Consider the following 21,272-nt stretch of genomic DNA (forward strand, 5'->3'; position numbering starts at 1 on the left):
GGCCAAATCATAAGAAGTGACGTGACCAGAATGAGCTAAGATGAAGAAGGAAGGAGGAGACTGTGGATGCCTGGCGTCCTCCTGGATATCCGAAGTCTCTTAGGCAGAATGAAGAGTGACTGCAGAGTTCAAGAGGAGGAGGCAGCTGGAGCTGAGAAACTGAGGAGTGTATGGCCAGGGCCAGGGCAGAGGTAACTGGCCTGTTTCTGTCTCTCTGTCACTGCCTGTCTGTCTCTCTGTCTCTTTCTCTCTGTATATGTATGTTTGCATGTGTACAGCACTCTGTGGACGGGTACACGCACACGCATGCTTTAAGTCTTATATAGATGAGAAGATGCTGGAAGGCTTTGAGTCCATGTTTTTCACTCAGCCATCCGCTCGTCTAAGGGGCACCCACAGAGCCATGCCCCAGGTTCTGGGCCAGGCGATCAGCGAACAAACTCACCGATGCTCTTATTGTTTCAAAGGGGAGTCGGGAGCTAAGCAGATAAATAGCCCCTTTCCAGAGTGTCGAGGAAGGGCTAGGGCTCTGGCTCAGTTGGTAAAATGAACCACATGAACTGGGTGTGGTGGTCCACACCTCTAATTCCAGCGCTGGGGAGGTAAGGGGGGGGACCAGAAGTTCAAGGTCATCATCTTTGGCTCCTTAGTGATTTTGAGGCTACCTTGAAAAATGGTCTGTTCCAGAACAAAGAAAAGGAAGTATCAAGAAATGGGATAAAGCAGGGAGGTTGCTAGAGTTGTTAGGATGTGTTCATGAGAAGAGTGTTGAGTGTTTTGGATAGGACCTGGGCTTTGCTTGAGGAAGGGGCCTTGTGAGCCATTTTAAAATTAGTTATACGGTTATACGTTGTTCATAGTATTGTTTATCTATTCAAAGGTTCCTAAGCGCAAATTGTATATTATGGGGTGTTAGCATAGTGCGCACTCTCACCTAGTTACCAGCCACCCCAGCAGCTCCTAAAGAAGGGAAGTTTCCTCAGGATTCTACCCAGACAAGAGCCCTGGGGGACACGCTCCGGAGACCTCCTGAGAGACTTCCCCCTGCCCGGGCCTGAGTGTGAGTGGACTGTGGCCCTTGCTGGGTACAGGGATGCACTCTCTTAACCTGGCTTTGAAACTTTGGCCTTGGCATTTGATGCCTTGCATGTTTGAAGGACCCCAACTGGGGGTTGGTTTAGAGGTTCAGTCCAGAGGCCTTGTTGGAGGCAGTTTTTGTGAAGTAGTGCAGAAAGGAGAGTAGCTGGAGCCTGGTGCTATCGGAGGAAATGGTGGGCTCTGGGAGTGTCTGGGAAACGGAGCTAAAGACACTGGGTGCTGCTCTGGTGCAGCTGAGGGAAAGGGAATCAGAGATAACTTCAGTGTCTGGGGCCTTAGCGGGGAACAGAGCGGGGATCCGGTCTAGGAAGCCACAGAGCTGCTGGGGAGCAGACTTGGGGAGGAGGCCAGATTCGTGTGTGGACACGCCAAGTGTGATTTCTCTCTCAGACATGCACGTGGAGGAGGGAGCGGGCTATGGGAATCAGCTGCCTTTGGGGGGAGCAGTTCAGCCTGTAAAGTTAACTTTGGGGATTGTGGCATCTCAGTGTCACTAAAGTGAGTCATCCAAGGGTCAAGGCTGGAGAAGGGAAACTTTTCTATGTAGAGGACTGGGAAGGAGGAGAATGGGGAGGGAGACTGAGGCAGGTCTGTACAGGAGGCCGTGAAGAAGGCTTGTGCATAAATGGAGAAGCATCAACTGTACGAGTATCCAACAAGACCATTATCAAACATGGCCATGGTGGCCATGCCAGACTGGGCCCCACACAGTGCCCATGGGCCTGACATACTGCTCCTCAGAGTGAAATGGCAGTCATATAAATATAATGAGAAAAAGGAATGAGAAATTCATCTGGGCACAAAACTAGGACAAGTGGCAATGCCCAGCTACTGCTGGAAATGCCAAGGGAGGAGCTTGGGGTCACACCTGCTCCAACTGCTGACTGGTGGGGCTGGGCTTTCTGGCAGTGACATACCTCCATAAGGAGCTGGCATCCAAAGCTGAGGTTGAAGGTGTTTCTGTCCCCAGCAGGTGCTGGTGGTGAGTGAGACAATCAGTTGCCAGGACTGCTCTGCCTCTCAGGACATGGAGGCGTCTCTCTCCACCCAAGCATGTTCGTCATTAAGTCACTTGAAGCCAACATTAATATAAAGATCACCTTTGAGACAGTTGGTTCCACCTCAAAGGGGAATAAAATGATGGCATTGAAAGGGGCCCCACAGGAGTCACACCTGTTTCCTTCCCCCATGGCAGCTCCAAACAAGGACCTAAGTGGGAGCTGATGGCTCACATGCAAGCCGAAATTAGAACCTCAGCGGCCCTTCTCACGTGGATGCCAGTCAAGGTCGAGTTGGGGCCAGCTCTAGAGACTCTGCCAGACCCTGAGAATCGTAAGCTGAGCAGGCGCTGCCCCCGACTGAACTCAGAACCGAAGCGTTAAGGACCTGACCTCTGCATGGTTGAATGCCTAGTTTGCTTGAGATAACATGGAGTGGGAATTCTTCCCATATAAGGTGCCCTTGTTCCTGTGCAGAGAGTTGCCTACCCAGCTGACTGTGCTTGTTCAAAGCTTCATAGAGATGTAGTTTAAGTGGATTGCCCTAAGTAAAGCCTTTGGTCTTGTCTTGGTCCTGACATTTCTGGGTTCAAGAACTCATCCCAGTCATGTAGTGGGGATAAATAACAGCGCCCATTACAGCCTGAATAGCATCAGCTCGCAGTGTCTGTGTTGGTGGATCCTCACCTCTGGGATTCTGAACTTGACCTCAGATTTGGAGATAGGGTCTCTGCATATGTGACTAAGCTAAAATGAGGGCCTTGGGGACACCCCTCCCCTATCACTAGTGTCCTTTAAGAAGGAGGAATGTGGGTACAGAGATGGACTGAGGTGGAGGAAAGATGATGTGGTTAGTCCAAAGGTAAAGAGAAACACCTGCAAGTGAAGGAGAGTGTCCTGGAGCAGGCTACCCAGGACCCTCAGAGCAAACAAACCCACCCGTACCTTGATCTTGAAGTCAGGGCCTGCAGAGCCACGAGAAAACCAGTCTCTGTGGTTTAAGCCATTAATCTTAGCTAGATATGGGGGTATATGCTGTAATTCCAGCATCTGGGAGGCAGGAACAGGAGGGTTGGGAATTCCAGGCTAGCCTGAGTTACTTAGTGACATCTTGCCTTAGAAACAAACAACAAGCAAGAGAATCACCAGAACGTGGCTTTTGCTATAGCTTCATGGGAATGTAATATGGAAGCCACTTTTAGAATAATTATTTTATCTTTAATTATGTATATGTGTATAGCTACAGATATTCTCTATTCTGCTGGTTTCCCTGGACTAGTTTCTCTCCACCCACCAGGTTCCACTCACTAGCTCCTGTAGCCACTTACGAAATAACCATTCTGAGGTTTAATATTAATTATATACTCTTTGGTCTATTGGCTCAGGCTTCTTCTTTACTAACTCTCACATCTCAAATTAACCCACTTCCATTACTTTATATTTTACTACGAGAATTGTAATTTGTTACCTCTTGCTTCTTGGGTGGCTACATGACGTCAGCCTGACTCCGCCTTTTTTCTCCCTGCAATCAATTTAGTTTTCCTGCCTAGCTATTTTCTAGGCATAAAGCAGCTTCTTTATTAACCAGTGGTAATAAAACATATTCATAACATACAGAGGGGAATTACACATCTTTTGTGTGTCTGTGCATGAAGTGCAGGTGCCCAGAGTGGCCAGAAGAGGGCATCACAGCCCATGGAGCTGGAGGTACAGGCCATTGTAATCCACCCTGTGTGGGTGGTGAGAACCAAGCTTGGATTTTCCACAAGAGCAACACATGCTCTTAACTGCGGAACCATCTCTCCAGCCCCAACAAGAACTACTTTTAAAAGTCATTGATGTTGAATGTATAAAACATGTCTTTGGTCCCAGCTCTTGGGAGGCACAGGTAGCTGGATCTCTGAGTTGGAGGTCATTCTGGTCTACTGGTCTATTTACCAAGTTCCAGACCCATCCGGGATACATAGTGTAACTTTGTCTCAGTAATAATAATAATAATAATAATAATAATAATAATAGCAACAATAAAATAATTTTAAAAATTGAAACTTCTGCCTTTGATGGTGTCAGATGTTCATCCCTTGAGTGTTTCTAGAATAAGGTCATAGTTGTCAGAGACCTTTCATCCCGAATAGGCCGAAGACTCTGGGGACAAAGGTGCCATCTCCCTACAAGGCAGTCCACAGCTTCCTAGTGGAACCATACCAAGCCTTATGCCCTCAACTGACCCTTGCAGGAGCCCACCTGTTACCTGATCCTAAAGACTCTATAAAGTAAATGAAGGAGTGTTTTTCCATGGGAAAAGGCAGTTTTGTGACTTGCTTTTCAGACTTTTGTTTCCAAATACCTTTCTCCACCTCTAATTAAAATTTCTCAGAGATTCAAAGTGGGCAGGTGATGGCAGTGACTCACTTTCAAAAGACTCTTCTGTGAAAACCAAGTGAGAAAACACAGGAGCTGGGACTATTCCGCCGGCATTCCTGTTTGCCCTTTTCCTGCTCAGTCTGGTGTAGAACGCCACCATCCAGAAAGCAAGCCCCAGAGCCCGTGTCCCTGTGAAGGGTGGAGTCCCACCTTCCCCAAATATATGGTAGGGCATGCCTGGCAATCCCCCTGCCTCTAACTGCCAGAAACCATAGTGTCAGAAAGAGAGAAAGTTCATGAAAGGCCCCAATTCAGCAGCTCTCGGGGCCTCTCTCCCTTCAGCCAAATATTCGCTGGGCTCCTGACAGTAGGCTTTTGTTGGGGGGCTCAGGGCAGAGAGAGGCAGAAGGTAGAAAAAGCTTTATGAAAGCATATTCAAGGGATTTGAGCCGGTGTGTGGACTTGTTGGGAGTTTAGTATGTTTGCTGTAGAAATGGGATCAAAGCCAAGGTCTGGCCGGCAAGAGACAGTGGTTATTCTATCTTCAGTTTGCTGAATTTTATATCGTATTTCTAAAGCAGAGTTAAGCAACCCTTTAAGGAATATAGGACCAGAGGCTAATATTTACCCAACTTAGACATAATGAAAATAAAGCCTTACAAACCGTTAAGACCATTACCGATTAAATACTGACAGCCCACCGCCAGTGCTGTATGGGCTTCCCGCTGGCAGGGAAAACTCACGGTGTCACACTTAATAAGTGTTCCTGGAAACATGGTCCCTAGCCACCCACCGTCTCAAGACTTTGGACCTTGCTCATTCTAGGTAGTAATTTCTCTTCTCTTAACTCTTATGCTTCCAGCACTGTGCATATTCTTGGATTGTTGATTTTGTTATTGAGATAGTGTCATTTTGCCACACACGACCAGTGTTTCTGTCATGGGTTGACAGGTGGCTACATTGTCTGAATTTCCACACAGCCTGATCATCATAAGACCTATCCTTGCTCTCCAAAAGGCTTGCTGGCATAACACACTCCAGTGTCTGCACCGACTCTTTCCTCGCATCTTGGAAATTATCTTTTCATGGGGACCAGCTCCAAGAGCGTCAGGCCTTGGAGAATAAACCCCTCACTAATTAAAAGGAGGAGGCTTTGAAGTGTGCACGGTCCTCTGAATCCAGCCTCTAATCACATCGTGGGGAGCATGCTGACTCAGATCACCAGGTGAAGAGTCACAGATGAAAGGGCTGACGACAAAATGTGCCGAAAAAGAAGCGCCAATCAGAGCTAGCCTGGCACCGTGGATTTGAGTCCAAGAGTACAGGCTGAACTTCATTAGCGAATTCTTGCCTAATTCTGCCTCTGCCCTTAATGAGAGCTAGAGGCTATGATGAAAGGAGCCTGAGAATCTATCCTGGATGCTGTCACTCAGAGTGTCGCACGAGAGGCCATGCTGAAGGAAGGCCTGCAGGCGAGCGCTGCTTGACTAGAAGGGGTTCATTCATTCAGCAGTCACACGCATCTGAGCAGGGCTCCCGTCAACTGTGTGCCCCCGTGTGACATGCCTGCTACAGGCGTCCTCCGTGGCGACACAGAGCCTACTATTCCCATTGGTTGTTGCAGAGATAGTGGTTTGTCCAGCCCTGACTACAAAGGACATCCACTGATAATGTGTTTCCAGAATATGCCACAGGTTGGTTCTGGAAAACTGGTGCCACCTAGCCAAGGGCAGCTACAGTGGGGTTCAACTAAAACCCTCAGCAGTCCCCTGGCTATTTTGTGTCAGCGTTTTTGTTGAAATGCCCCGTGAATCAGCCAGTAACACATAAAACCCACACGTCTGGGTCATGTTCTGCTTATTGGGGTCATGCTTGGATCATTTTCCCGGGATGCTGTCATGGAGCATATAAGATGTTGGGAGGCAGAATGCTTTAGACAGCTCTTTGTGGTCTGCAAGGATGGAACAGTGAGGGAGAGTGTAACTAGTCGGACAGTACACCCGCATCCCGCACACCTGTCCCTCCCTGTCCCCTATTGGTTGGCATTTATATAGCATGGGTCATTTATCACCCAATATGGATATGTTGTTCTATATCCAACATATCGGTTGGGTTTAGGGCTTCTTTTGATATGGGGTCTCAACCTTGTCTGGCCTAGACAGCCTTGCCTCAGCCTCCAAAGTACTGGAATTACAGACATGAGTCACAGTGCCTGGCTGAAATATTACTCTTAAAAAGAAAGATAGAAAGAAGAAAGAAAAGGTCTTAAATTATGTGTCTATGTGTGTGTGTTCCCATGTGGGGTGTATGTAAACATGAGTACAGGTTCCTCGGAAGCCAGAAGAGCCTGGTGGATCCTCTGCATGTGTGCATATGTGCCCTGTGTGTGCCTGGTGCCTGAGGTTAGAAGAGTGTCGGGTATCCTGGAACTGCATGACAGACAGCTGTGAGCCACCGTGGGGGTGCTGGGAATTGAACCTGGGTTTTCTGTAAGAGGAGCAAGTACTCTTCTGAGCATCTCTCTGGTTCCAATGTGTGAAAGTTTTCAGACTCGGTTACCTGAGGTGTGAAGATGCATTTTGCATGTGGGTGACACCATCCCATGGCCTGTGTGTCTGTCCCGAATAAAAAGATGAGCACCAATGTTCACCTCTTACTGTCTTCAAAATGGCTTCTGAGAGGCCAGCTGGACGAGGGTTCTGCCACCATCCCTTCCTCTTCCATGGTGGACTGCACTTCCAAACTGAACTAAAAGTAGACCCTTTTCTCCTTAAGTTGTTTTAAGTTAGCATTTTTGTTTCAACAGTGAGTGACTGAACCAATCCATCACCCCAAGTATGTCTACCCAAGTAACAGGGGCACAGGCCATACTTCACAGCCTTGCCAGCTGGCTGGGCACCGAGTCTTTGCACAGCATAAACCCACACAGCTTTTGCTGTAAAGACCAACCGGTTTCTCTTACACACATCTCCCTTAACCAAGGAGGATATCCTCCAAGACCCCAAGAGATGCCTGAAACTACAAATGGGTACCAGGCTCTTCTGTAGAACATGTTTGCTCCCACGCACATATACTTGTGAAAGCCTTCACTCTATAAACTAGATACAGTGAGAGATGAATACCGGCAACTGGTATTAAGATGGGCAGCTATGATGGTTACCGCAGCATTGTAGAGCTGTGTGAAGGGTCTCTCTTCTCACGGGTTATCTCACTGTACCGTACTCACTGCTTTGGTGTTGATATGAGGTGGTATGTCTCCATGGTGAGATGCAGTGAGGGGAATGAGGAAGGCATTGCGACGTAGGCGCACAAAGGCAGAAAGTATGGTAACTAATTCCTCCATGACTAACGGATGGCAGGGAGGTCATACTGTGTGGACACACAGACGATTTCTTTGTGATAGCTCAAGATGGTATCACACTGGCCACAGCTGCACACAATTCAAAACATATGAATTATTTATACGTGGAATGTTTTGTAATATTTTTGTACTGGTTGACTATAGGTGACTCAGACACTTCAGAGCTCAAAACTGGAAACAGATGGAGACTGGTGTACTCAGGATGGCACCTGGGAACACTTTCTGGGCACAAGGACCAACCACCAGCTAACCTGGGCCAGCAATAGTGACTAATGTGGGTCATTGTGTGGAGTTGATAGAAAGCCATTAGGCCATGAGCAGAGACTGACTGTTGTGTGGTCATGGGGTGGAGGGACTGGGGAGGAAGAGATACAGCTGACGCGTGTTCTTCGAGTGACAGGAGCTGGGCAACCCCCATCCTGCTGTTGGGAAATCCAGCCTCCTGTCCACCAGTTTCCCAACTCTAGCAGCAGGAATGTGGCTGCGTTTGGGCTTGTCTACCACAGGAGCCCGTCTGTTCCTAGCCTCACCCACCGTCCACCAGTGATCACCTAGTCACCATGTGCTTCCCATCCTGGAGCCATCTGGAGTGTCACCCACCCCTCCCGTGCCTTTTGTGTATGGACATTTCTGACCCACCAGTTGAGCCCAACCATGAGGGATGGTGGGCCTCATTTAAATACCTCTCCTCCCCCCTTTTTTTCTGTTTTGCTTCTACAGGCTTGAAGAGACACCTGGTATAATCAGAGTGTCCAGTGTAGGGAAAGTGAAGAGGGCTCAGCGATGATCAGGAGGGGGTGGGATCAGGGTGACTGCTGACGGGAACAAGGTCACTTGGTGGTGGTGTGAGCAGGTGATGAAAGTTCTGGAATTTGATCATGATACTTTGAACTGGCAACAACACCAGCCAGCTCAGTACTACTCTGGGTGTGGGGTAGGGTATGGGTACTGTTTTTATCTGTTCTTTCCGGGTTTCCTTCGTATTACACTTAGCCCCCTTTCAAGGCCAGGAAAGGCCTTCTTGGGCCCTGACCACACTTCTCCCCATCTTCCAGTTTAATCTCCTTCCTGTCCCAGTTTGCTTATCATTTTCAGGAGGCCATAGCGCCTGAAGTGGGGACATTTCTCCAGGCCTGAATATTATCTGACTTTTAATTTTCAAAATATGGAGGGCCTCCCTTTTATTTTATTCCATTAGAAAATAATAGAAGAGTCCATCTCTGCTGAAATGAATGGTATGAGGATTCTAGGGTCTCGACACCCCGAAATACTAGCTACCTGTAATTTACAGAGGAAACCGAACCCCTGGATCCTCTCACATCTGAGTTCCGGAGCTTTGTGTGTTGGGGGAGGAGTGTCCGTATTCGGCATGCCAGATCCAGCACCCAGTTTTCTAATTATGTGAGTACTGCTTTCGTTTGCTTAGATGTCCTCATTGGCATAGCACGTGAGGTCAGAAGGGACAAGAGCCAAACCTCAGTGTACAAGGGAAGGGCAAAGCAGTCCCAGAGATACCAGCCTTGAGTATCCACTGTGACTCTCACTGTGTGCCACTACTCTGCAGGTGGCACCCACTCAGGAGCACACCTCTGTGTCCCTTCCAAAGCTGACCAAGCGGAAGCCAGGCTGCCCCACCCCCCACCAGTGGAATGGATGCCAGCTCTTATTTTTGTGCCAGGGTGGATATCCATTTGACCGTTTCACACCATTTGTGGGTTTCCAAGAAGCTGATACCTTCACTGCCTCTTGCGTTGTGTGTGTGCACAGTGCCGGCGTGTTTGATCTCACACGGTCTCTTGACCTTTAAGCCGTGCTGAGTGACAGCTCGCAGAGTACGCCACTTTGAGCCTTGGAGCTGAAGTGCAGTTCTCAGGAGGTGTCTGTTGACAGCCCTATGTAGTTTCCACGGTTGCCTGTGTTAATGCGTGCGTGTGTGTGTGTGTGAGTGTGTGTGTGTGTGTGTGAGTGCATGCATGTGGAAGTCAGTGAACAAACCTTGATCATCACTCGCTCCTCAGGTGCCCCCGACCTTGATGCTTGTGACAGGCTCTCTCACTATCCTGGAACTCAGTAAATAAGCGAAGGGAGCAGGCAAGCGAGCCCCAGGGACCTGCCTGTCTCCATTGCTCCGGCACTGGGGTTGCAAGTGCTCTACCAAGCCTCTTTTCTTTCTTTCTTTCTTTCTTTCTTTCTTTCTTTCTTTCTTTCTTTCTTTCTTTCTTTCTTTTTCTTTCTTCCTTCCTTCCTTCCTTTCTTTTTTTTTTTTATATAAGTATATCAATTACTTGTTACATAGGTGCAGTAGACACGGATCATGGGCTTCTGAGAATTTTTTTTAAGAATTAAGTGTGGATTCTGGGGATCAAATTCAGCTCAGTTAAGGGTACATCTCTCCAGCTGCCCCATCTTGGTTTTAATGGTAACACTACAGGTTCTTCCTCCCTATCTCAGCAGCCACTGGGCTCTAGCTGTTGTGAGATCAGAGTGCCTGCTGTTGGCCCTCAGGGAGGCCTGATTGTCCCCAAGGACTGTGTAGGATTTGGGGGGGCAGGTTTAAAGAATAAAGACATTGATTCCCAACAGTAGGCTGGAGATATTTTATGAAAAATGGTGTAGGTGACTTTAACCAGGGATGATGGAAAGACGATTAGGGTGAGGCTGGTTAGACACCAGTCTGCCATGTGGGTGGGAAGGAGACTGAGGCCACGGGCACCAGAGTTTGCCATGGATTTTGGAAGCCCTGTGATGTGGAAGCCATCATCCCAATGGAGAGATAAAAGAAGCAGCTTAGAGACGTGTGCATTCAGGAGTAAGTGAGCCAGCATCTCCTTGGTACAAACTGAAGAACTTGGTCCCTCGGCTCTGCCTCAATCACAGCCGGACCTTTATTCCACCAGGCAAAGCTTCCTCCTACAAGGTCTTGGAAGTGAAGTTACTTATACAGTTCTTGGCTAACCAGAAGTCAGTCACCCAACACCAAATTATAAGCTTTGACATTGCAACATAGTTACTTTTTATTGCTGTGTGGGAGAAAGAGTTGATTTTGGCTCATGGTTCCAGAAGGAGAGTCCCTAATGGCAAGGAGGTGGGGGAGGGGAGGAAGGCATGGTGGCAGGTGGCTAGAGCAGGAAGCCGTGCAATCACTTTAACCACAAGTGGGAAGCATATAAAGCAAATTGGAAGTGGAACAAGCTATAAACTCTGTTTCCTTCAGCAAGGCTGTCCCCCAAGTTTCCACAACTTTCCCAAACAGCACCGCCTGCTGGAGACCAAGTGTTCTGCTGCTGAGCCTATGGGGGACTGCTTGCTCAAAGCGTGGCAGAGGCTCTCTTGAGTTATGGTCAGTATACATAAAGTGATGGGAACCGTTTTTACCATTCATACTGCCGTGCAGTAGTGTTGACCGTATTTGGTGTCATGCAGCCATCTCCATCTCTCTCCAGAATGATTTTCTTCTCCCTAAACTGAAATCATGCTCCCCATTCTGGGGAAATACTGGCTCCCCATTTCTGTAATCCCAGAACCTGGCATCTGCTGTTTTTTCTTGCTTCTATGACTAGGGGCTCACACGAGTGTAATCACACTGGATTCCTCCTTTTGTGCCTGGCCTGTCCAACTTAACACCAGTGTCCTCAAAGGTCACCCTACAACACTCTGGGTCACAGTCCCCCTTTAGACGGATATGACGGCCCATCTGCTATAGTCTTTGATGCTTTTAATCCAGGTCTGAATAGAAAGTGTGCGCCACCCCAAGCCTCACTGTTTCTTACCCTTAGCCACCAGGACCCTGTTGAGTCCTGGATCCTGGGTAAAGGCTAGAAGTGAACACAATGGGTTGGTGGGGCAGTTGGGAATTGGGGGGCTATTGAGAGCTTCTTGTGACTTCATGGTTTGGTAGCGCACCTGCCCCTCCCCCTGGTTGAGTAGCACTGAGCCTCTTCCTGTTTGTATTTGGAGATAAGTCAATCCAAACAAACTGAATCCACACTGTCCTTAGTGTTCAAGCGCATTGGGCAGCTCTGCCAACAAGTTCGCTCTGTGCTTCCTGGGGTGGATAGTTGTCCTGTCAGAGGAGGTGTTCAACCGCCCTTATAAAGAAAATCACGTTCCTGTCATTTACAGCTTTAAGAACGTCACACTTGGTCTGGGGATTTTGAAGGGATGTTTTGCTTAAAAATTTTTTAACTCTCAGAGCCTGGTGGGGGGGACACACACTTGTCAGTCATCCTAACCCCTGGGGGGTAGAGGCAGGAAAATCAAGACTTCTAGGCTGCCTTTGGCTTTCTAGTGAGTTTGAGGCCCGGGATGACAGAAAGAAGGGAAGGCTCTGAATCTTACTCTTAATTACCTGGACCGTCCATGCAGACGAATCAGAATCCTTTATTTTAATAAGCGGCCCCGCCTTTCTTTATCCTCTTTCCTGTTCTCTCCCCCTGGTGGCACAGAGGCTTCTCTCCAAGTCCTATTGTTCTGTGGTTGTTGTTGGGATTAAATTAAAAACCACTTTTCCCCCCTTTTCTTTCTTTGGTTTTTGGTTTTTGAGACAAGGTTTCTCTGTGTATTCCTGGCTGTCCCGGAACTCTGTCTGTAGACCAGGCTGGCCTCGAACTCACAGAGTTCTGCCTGCCTCTGCCTTCCTAGTGCTGGGATTAAAGACATGCACCACCACCACCCGATAAAAACTACTTCTATAATGGCAAGAAATATGATTATATGAAAGCCAATAGGAAGTGCCATGACATTTCTTTGCCTGCATTTGCTGCTGCTGGGCAGACTGGCGCTCACAGTGTCTGCCCTGGTGGGAAGCCGCGTCTCATGTGTGTGCTCTTCTCCCAGGTGAAGTGGAGGATTCAGATGCGATTGACACCTTGGGACAACTTGATGGACCGGACAGCCCACTTCCCACTCTGAAAGGTAAGATAGAAGGACAGCTGCCCTTGTTGTGGTTATAGAATACCACGGGGTGGCTGCTTTGCCCTTGTCACTGGGGGCTAGACCTGCCTGATTAAGCAGAAGACGGGGTCCCCTGACCTGGGGCTGCTCCATTGCTGGTCAGGTGAGATCCCTACCTGAAGTCTCTTCTCGCCCCCAGGAAAGGCTTTGGGGGCTGATGAGGCTGGTAGAGGCCCACAGGAAATATAGCTGACTGGGGAGGAAGGGGCCTTAGGGTGCTCAGAGGTTCTGAGCAGGGACTCAGAGGCTGGCCTCCCATCTTGGATATTTGTTAAGTAGTCGCAAACAACTGTCTCTCCTCCCCATTTACTTTTCTCAGTGAAACAGCCATGCGGGGGTATCTCAGAGGGTGACACTCTTCTGTGCTGCCATCTCAAAGAGGATGCTGTGTTCCCTTGTGGTGGCTTCCGTCCACCCTGGAAGTTTGTGTGGGCACCAAGGTCTTATTGGCAGAGCAAGGAGACCAACATGTTCTACTTCTTGAAAAAACAATAGCTTTTCTTTTCTTAAATAATCCGTCAGCTCCAATGTGTGCCGTCCGTGTGCTTATGGATGTGGGCTAACCAGTGGAACATGGTTGACCAAATAGGAGCCACATCCTTCAAGAAAACCGACTCTCCTCTCCCAGCAGCCACCAACTGTCCCATAGCCCCTCAGGAGCAGAGGCTCGCGGACCCCTCCCCACTCTGTACTGGGATGTTGACCAGCTCATTCCTGTGCAGGTCACCACAGCTGCCCGTGAGCACAGCAGCTCTGCTGTATCCAGAAGGCACAGCTTTACTCTGGCTGTCCTGACTCCTGGCTCTAAGAGTCTTTCCACCTCCCTCTTCTGCCATGGTCCCTGAGCCTTATAGAGGAGTGTTGTGTTAGTCGGGGTTCCCCAGAGAAACAACACTGATTTGTTTATGGTCTGACGATTCTAATAAGTAAGAGTTTCCTTCTTCCATGTCCTTTATATAGGCTGTCACGAGAAAAGTGGGCCCAGATTAAAAGTGGGTCTTTCTACTTCAATGGTTCAGTTCAAGAGCAATCCTCCAGGCCTACCCATCTACTTGGATTTTAGTTCATTTTAGATGTAGTCGAGTTGATAACCAAGAATAGCCATCCAGGTGCCATGTGGGCATTTCATTTGTGTCCCACATCACCTGCTCTCTGCGCTGTGACCAGCTGTGAGTCCTGTGTTGACCACCACCCACTACACAAAGACTTTCTTCTGCTGGGGTCTGAGAGCTGCGCTAATCAGGGTACAGAGGTAGGAAGTTAGAGGACAGTTTGATACGATGTCCGATCAGCAAATGGTAGTAGGTTCCCTGCTGAGGCCTGTGAGCCCCGCAGCCATGGGTTCTTGGGCAGACTAGCAGTACGAGGCATGTGTTTCCTCCTGTGCAGCAGGTCTTAAATCCAAGTGCAAAGCGATTGGCTGCACCTATAACCTTTGTGCCGCTATTGTGCCCATGGGTATATCTTGCCGTGCAGATGTTACTGCAGTTCACGGAGTTCACAGCTGGGTAAGTCGGTTGAAGACTGACTCCCTTTCCCCTCACTAGCCTGCATAGCACCTTTTGGTGCTGAGAGAGCTGGCCAGGAGGGAAGAAGCTTCCTGGACAGTGCCCACTTAATTTCTCGTGTTCTCTGTGCCCGGTATGTGTGGAGTCTTAAGCAAGATGGTCTTGCTATCAAGTTCTGCTGGGCAACAAAGAGCAAGAGTAGCTGCTTGTATTGTTTGGGGGAATCTCTAGGATTTCTTACCAACAACTTAAAGGGAGATGTCCCAAACCTGGCACTGGCCTTTTTGTTTGGCAAACAACCTGTGGCTTCTGGGGTGAGCATAATCCAATTAAGCTCTTCTTTATGGAAAAAAAAAAGTATGTTTATATATGTTATAGAATAGTAGGTTTCCATATGCCTTCTCCAAACAGTCTTCAAGTTAGTTATCCCTTGGAAGGGTAAGTCAGAAGAGGGCTTTGGGGGAATGACAGCTTTTTTAATTGATGTATTTTCACCATGTATTCGTAGTGTCTTGTCACTGTGGCTACCATGCCAGAATCCCACAGCCAGGGCAGGCACGATGCCAGACATTCATTTGCTCATAGTTTTGAATGCCGAGAAGGGAAGGTTAAGGCTGGGTATGTAGGTTTGTGGTAAAGCATGTGTCTAGACTGTTAGGCCTGAGTTTGATTACCAGCACTAATAAAAGAAAAGAAGATTCTGTAGGGGAAATTAAAAGATTAAGCATTTCAAGGAATGAGGCCTGATATAAAATTTCTATTAAAAGAAGAGTTGTTGTGGCTGGAGAGGTGGCTTAGTGGCTGAGAGCACTGGCTGCTCTTACAGAGGACTCTGGTTCCAGGGGGTTCTAACGCCCTCTTCTGGCCTCTGTGTGCACTGCATGCAAGGGGTGCGCAGAACACCCACAAGTATAAATTTTAAAAGCAACCATAAGAGGACTTTTGTGGGTGAAATAGCATGTGGCTGTGGTCTCAGTTTGGAGGATGAGGTGGGAGGATTACTTGAGCCAGGAGTTTGAGGCAAGTCTAAGCAGCATGTTTCCAAACAACCTTAAACAAAACTTGCAGAGAGGGTGTGATTCAGTGATAGAGCGTGTGCATGGCACGCGCTGTCTTGTGTTTGGTCACCAGCACCAAAGCAAAAAAATGACAAAAACCAATCACGTGATGAGTCTTAACCCCTCCTCCTTCGACTTTCCTCTCAGGACGGTGCAGCTCCTCACCCTCCACCCCCAGCACACAGCTCTGCAGGTTCTGCATACGTGTGTGCGCGCGTGCTCTATTTTTTCTCCTGCTGTAGCCATGCACTCTTCTCAGCTCTGAAGATTCTGTGAATCATGAACAGCATCTCCACAGCCCGATTCTTGTTTTCTGTGCTGAGTCCAACCCTGCTCCAGGTTGAAGTAACAAAGTTATTTCTCACAAGAGCTGGTCCCAGACTCTGCAACAGCTCCTTTCGCCAAAGGTTCTTGAGAATCACCCTGACATCACTGGGAAGGCCTGCCTCCCAGTGTGTGTGTGTGTGTGTGTGTGTGTGTGTGTGTTCGTATGAGCACACGTAGGAACACCCTAACTAATGTCCACATGTGCTCAGAGAACTGAGTTAGAGCCCCATGCATGTTTAGTGTGTGCTTTTCCGCCAAAATGCACCCTCAGCCTTGTCTGGTTTCTGAATAAGATAGCATCTTGTTTACTGTAGCTTAATCAGACCCCTACGCCACCTGGCACATTGCACTCATCCATCCATTCTGCTTTGTTGAATCAACTGATGCCTCTCATTTTCATAAGGAAGGGGTCTTAGTTAGGTTTTTATTGTTGTAAAGAGACACCGTGACCACAGCAACTCTTATAGAGGAAACATTTACAGTTCAGAGGTTCAGCCCATCATGGCGCGGAACATGGCGACATGCAGGCAGGCATGGTGCTGGAGAAATAACCAGGTGTCCTACATCTTGCAAGCAACTGTCAACTGACTGTCACACGGAGTGAAGCTTGAGAAAAAGAGCTTAAAGCCCACCCCCACAGTGGCATACTTTCAACCGAAGGTGTGGCCCAGATTAAAGGTGTGCCCTTTTGACTCAACGTCTGAATTAAAGGTCTTCCAGCCCTCAACAAGATCACAGTTCCTCCAGCAAGGCCATACCTCCTAACAGTACCACTCCTTAGGAGCGTGTGGGGACCAGATACATTCAAACTACCACAGAAGGTCCATGTGCTCCATGACCCAAGCTGTAGCCGTTCCATGTGGGGTCGTGGAAAAAATACAACAGCGGAGAACACTGTGATGGGTAAGAGAGAATAGGTGTCACCAAGTGTGAGTGCTGCAGCGATTTAGAGAGCGGGGACACCACGCCTCACAGAATGACTTGTAGAGACCCAGAGAAGACCTGGACGCTCTGCATTTCCATGTGGAATTCTTCATTCTCTAGCACTAAGTGTTCCATAACTGGGCAAGCGGGGAAAAGTTTTATTCAGCCCACGAGAGGTCTCACTGGAAGAAAGCTTGGGGGATGAGCTGTGACCTTTTTAAGGAATGTAGTACTTAGCGTTTCTGCTGATACTGGTTTCCATCTGGTCCACATCCAGTAGCCAGGCAGAAGCTTGAACCTGCCAGACAGCACGTTTATTAACACAGCATGTCCCGAAACACCACAAAGAAGCCTGGAGAGCGGGCAGGACAGGCAGTGCCACCTGTCCTCCGTCTGTCCTCCGCAGCCACAGAGGCTCAGCGGAGGAAGAGTTCCAGCATGAGAATAGCTGTTCGCCATCACACTTTAGCCGTGAAGCTGGTCCGCCGAAGAGGACGAGGGCGCTGCCATGAGCCAGCGACCACTCCTTGACGCCAAGTCCTTTTCTCTCTGGACTGGGTGGGGCCGGGGAGGGGTCACAGATGGGACAAAACTGAACATGCAGACTGGTATTTAGAGCCGTATCATAATTCTTTAAATTAAACTGTGCATACTTAGGAGTATCATGCCCTCCTCCACTGAACATGCTCACAAAATGACTATGAATATGTTAAAGCTCCCTGGATAAAATCCCTGTGCTTTCTGTGTTTGGGGAAGATATTACCTTCTGACTGGTGCCTGATGTAGAAGGCTGTTAGTTCATTCCCAGCTGCCCAGCCCCAAAATAATCACTCAGAAACTATATTATTTAAAACATTGCTTGGCCCATTAGCTCTAGATTCTTACTGGCTGACTCTTACATTTTAATTTAACCCATTTCTATTAATCTGTGTATCACCACGTGGCTGTGGCCTACTGGCAAGGTTATTGCTGTCCTGTTAGTTCTGAATGCTATCTCTTATTTGTCAGACAAGTTCTACTTGGTCTTATTAATCAAAACCCAGAGCCAGATATCAGGGCAAATGCTGAAAGATCAGAGAGAGAAAGGAGCAAGCCACATCCAATTCTTACCTTGCTAATGTCTTTGCTGATAAGGGCCCGAACTACTGTCTCCTTAGCCTTATATTCCTCTCTCTGCCCAGCCATATCACTTCCTATTATCTGAACAGACCTCCAGACCTCTATGGTTAACTAGTGGCTAGCTCTGCCCTTTGATCTTCAGGGAAGCTTTATTTGTTAGACACAAACAAGATATCATCATACTTATCCTTAGCATTTTGACCATTTATGTACCTATACTTGTTTTTTTAGTCTGATTGTCTATTCCCAGTCATGTGAGATGTGGTCCCTGCGTGCACAGAAATGTTCAGTCCATCTGTTTGTGTTTGTTTGTTTTTTCTTTTTCCCCATTACTTACAAAAGCCTATGTTTAGCCTGGTGTGTAGCAAAGCTATTTTATAAATGGCGTCCCACAATTCATGCTCAGTTCTTTGGGGTGTTTGTGGATGCATAGGACTGGAGTGAAAGGGCCCTGCCCTCCTGTTTCTGGCTCAGATAAAATGAACAAGGGTCTCCGTGTCTCCCATCACTGGAGTTTTGCTTCCATGCTGAGGCTAGAGGAGCCCCTGACTCAGTTTCATCGTCCTATGGTGATCCTAAGAAACAGCCAGAAAAGTCCACTCTCCATCTACTCCCTGGTTGGTGGGCTGCCCCACTGCTGCAATACACCAGGCCAGGGCTGCACCATAATTTCTTTGGCAAGAGAACTTGAGACACTGGGTTGCCATGGATATGATGCTCACTGCTCTCTGTTCGCCAAGTCTTTCTTTCCTGGTTCTTGTAGGTCGTGTAGATCCACGTGCAAATGTATTGAGTCTGTTTCTGATTGCTTCTGGGCCTTGTGGGATTTGTGTAGGTCTGTGTATATTATTGTTAGATTTTGCATGAAGCCTAGGTCCCCAATTCTAATCAGGTGACAAAGAAAATGGGATTCTGACTACAAGCAGAGGCAGCCTGTGTGTGGCCACTGAGAACACAGACTCCACGTTCAGCTCTGTGTTAGGACTTGGGAACTGCACCTACAGAACTACCCGAGTGATTGCTGAGACTGTCCAGGCCCCAGGTTCTTTCTGTGTGTGAGTGTACCATATATGGTGTCCACCTGTGTGTGCAAACTTTTGTGTGCAGTTGTTCATGGAGGCTGGTGGGCAGCCTCCACTCCTCCATGGCCGTCCATCTTGATGTTTGAGAAGCAGTGTCCCTCAGATCCTGGAGGCAGCAAATGGGGCCAGGCTGGCTGGCCAGGTAGCCCCAAAGGTTGGCTTTTGTCGCTTCTCCAGAGCAGGAGTTACAGCTGTGTGCTGCTGTGACTGGCTTTGCATGTGGGTGCTGGGGGGTTACAGCTGTGTGCTGCTGTGACTGGCTTTGCATGTGGGTGCTGGGGGGTTACAGCTGTGTGCTGCTGTGACTGGCTTTGCATGTGGGTGCTGGGGGGTTACAGCTGTGTGCTGCTGTGACTGGCTTTGCATGTGGGTGCTGGGGGATTACAGCTGTGTGCTGCTGTGTCTGACTTTGTATGTGGGTGCTGGGGATAGGACTCGGGTCCTCGTGCTTTTCTAGCAGGTACTTTCCAACGGAGCATCTCCCCAGTACCAAGATCCAGTTTATGCTACAGAATTTGCACCCTGATTGTTAGTCTCTGACACTGTCCCCTCAAATATGACACTCTCCAGAAGACCAGGCCAATGGTTAAGAGGTGTCTGTCTAACTCTGTGAGTGTGTCTTGGGCAGTCACACTTACCACCAGCAGGTGACTCTTACTGAGAAACACTAAGGAAAGTTCCTGCCTGGTGAACAGAACTGTCCACAGAATAATGGAACTTCAGTTGGGTGGAGTCACCACAGCCCCTGGCTTTCCTGATGTTACCTCAGGAGACACAGACTATAGTGCTTCCTCATCCCTCCATTGGGGTTCACACCATGCTGTGATAGGCTGTTTATGTCTGTCTGTCCCTGTGTTGTGAGGAGGTAAGTGTCAACTCTGTTTGTAGGCCCGTCTTCCCTCCACATTCCTTCTTTCTCATCTTCAGATCTTTAGGCCCTACCCTGAGGGATTGAAGACGAGGAAGGCCAAACAAAGATCAGAGTCTTGTAACCTACTCCACAGTAACCGTGCTCCCCAGTAACCATGCTCCCCAGTAACCGTGCTCCCCAGTAACCGTGCCTTGCAGTAACCATGCTTCACAGTAACCGTGTTCCACAGTAATCGTGCCCCGCAGTAACCGTGCCCCACAGTAACCCTACTACACAGTAACCGTGCTCCACAATAACCGTGCCGCTCAGTAACTGTGCTCCCCAATAACCAGGCTCCGCAGTAACTATGTTTCCCAGTAACCGTGCCCCACAGTAACCGTGTTCTGCAGTAACCGTGATGCGCATTAACTGTGCTCCACAGTAACCGTGCCCCACAGTAACCATGTTCCGCAGTAACCGTGCTCCGCAGTAACCGTGCTCCGCAGTAACCGTGCTCCCCAGTAACCGTGCCCCGCAGTAACCATGCTCCCCAGTAACCATGCCCTGCAGTAACCATGCTCCCTAGTAACCGTGCTCCCCAGTAACCATGCCCTGCAGTAACCGTGCTCCCCAGTAACCATGCCCCGCAGTAACCGTGCTCCCTAGTAACCATGCTCCCCAGTAACCATGCCCTGCAGTAACCGTGCTGCACACATCGGAACACAGCCCATCGCAGCACAGCTGCATTCTCTCACAGTTCTGATGGCTCCCAGATGTCAGCAGGAGTGGTCCCTTCTGAGGCTCAGGGGCCTCGTCTCTCTGTCCCTCGTCTCTCTGAGCTTTCGGAGTTGCAGGCGACCTTCAGCATCCCTTGGTACTACTGCTCCTCTTGGGGAAGTGGTGTTCCACCTTCTGACTCCTTCGCTCTGTGTTTGTGTCCAGCTCCACCATGGCTTAACAGGACCCTCATCATTGCTTCAGAGTCTGCTCGTCTTAAATTGAGGGCATCCCCAGTGACCCCAAACTAGATACGACCGCACCCACCATTACCTGGGGTCAGAGCTTAACATAAGATTTGGGGAGTGGGCTCAGATGAAGAGTGGTTCCCAGCATGCACTGAGTCCTGAGTTTGACCTCCAGAATTGCATAGATTGACAGGGAGGCCCATGCCTGTAATCCCAGCACTTGGAAGGAAGAAGCAAGAGGAGCAGAAATTCAAGGTCATTTTTAGCTACATAAATGATTCACCATCAGGGGGCTGGAGAGATGGCTCAGAGGTTAAGAGCATTGCCTGCTCTTCCAAAGGTCCTGAGTTCAATTCCCAGCAACCACATGGTGGCTCACAACCATCTGTAATGGGGTCTGGTGCCTTCTCTGGCCTGCAGGCATACACACAGACAGAATATTGTATACATAATAAATAAATAAATATTTAAAAAAAAATGATTCACCATCAGCCTGATAGAGACTCATCTCCCCCAGCCCCCCACAATGAATGAATGAATAAATAACAACAGCAAACACCATTAAGGGACATCGAGAACTCCTTAGAGTTCAAACAGTATGATTATTTGTTTTTACCTCTCAGGAGGTTCCCCCTCCCCGCACCGTGTGTGTTTGAGTTTTCACA

The 21,272-nt window shown here is 48.6% G+C and overlaps 1 protein-coding gene across 2 annotated transcripts in view; it reads left to right on the forward strand.

Moving 5' to 3' along the window:
* Positions 1–21,272, forward strand: part of Ror2 (receptor tyrosine kinase like orphan receptor 2) — a 178,203-nt gene that overhangs the window by 129,411 nt on the left and 27,520 nt on the right. For both annotated transcript variants that reach the window (XM_057787488.1, XM_057787489.1), the window contains exon 2: positions 12,658–12,735. In XM_057787488.1, the coding sequence (XP_057643471.1) occupies positions 12,658–12,735 (78 nt within the window). The remainder of the gene's footprint in view (positions 1–12,657; positions 12,736–21,272) is intronic.

This window comes from Chionomys nivalis, chromosome 13, assembly GCF_950005125.1.
Source record: "Chionomys nivalis chromosome 13, mChiNiv1.1, whole genome shotgun sequence".
Classification (NCBI taxonomy): Eukaryota; Metazoa; Chordata; class Mammalia; order Rodentia; family Cricetidae; genus Chionomys; species Chionomys nivalis.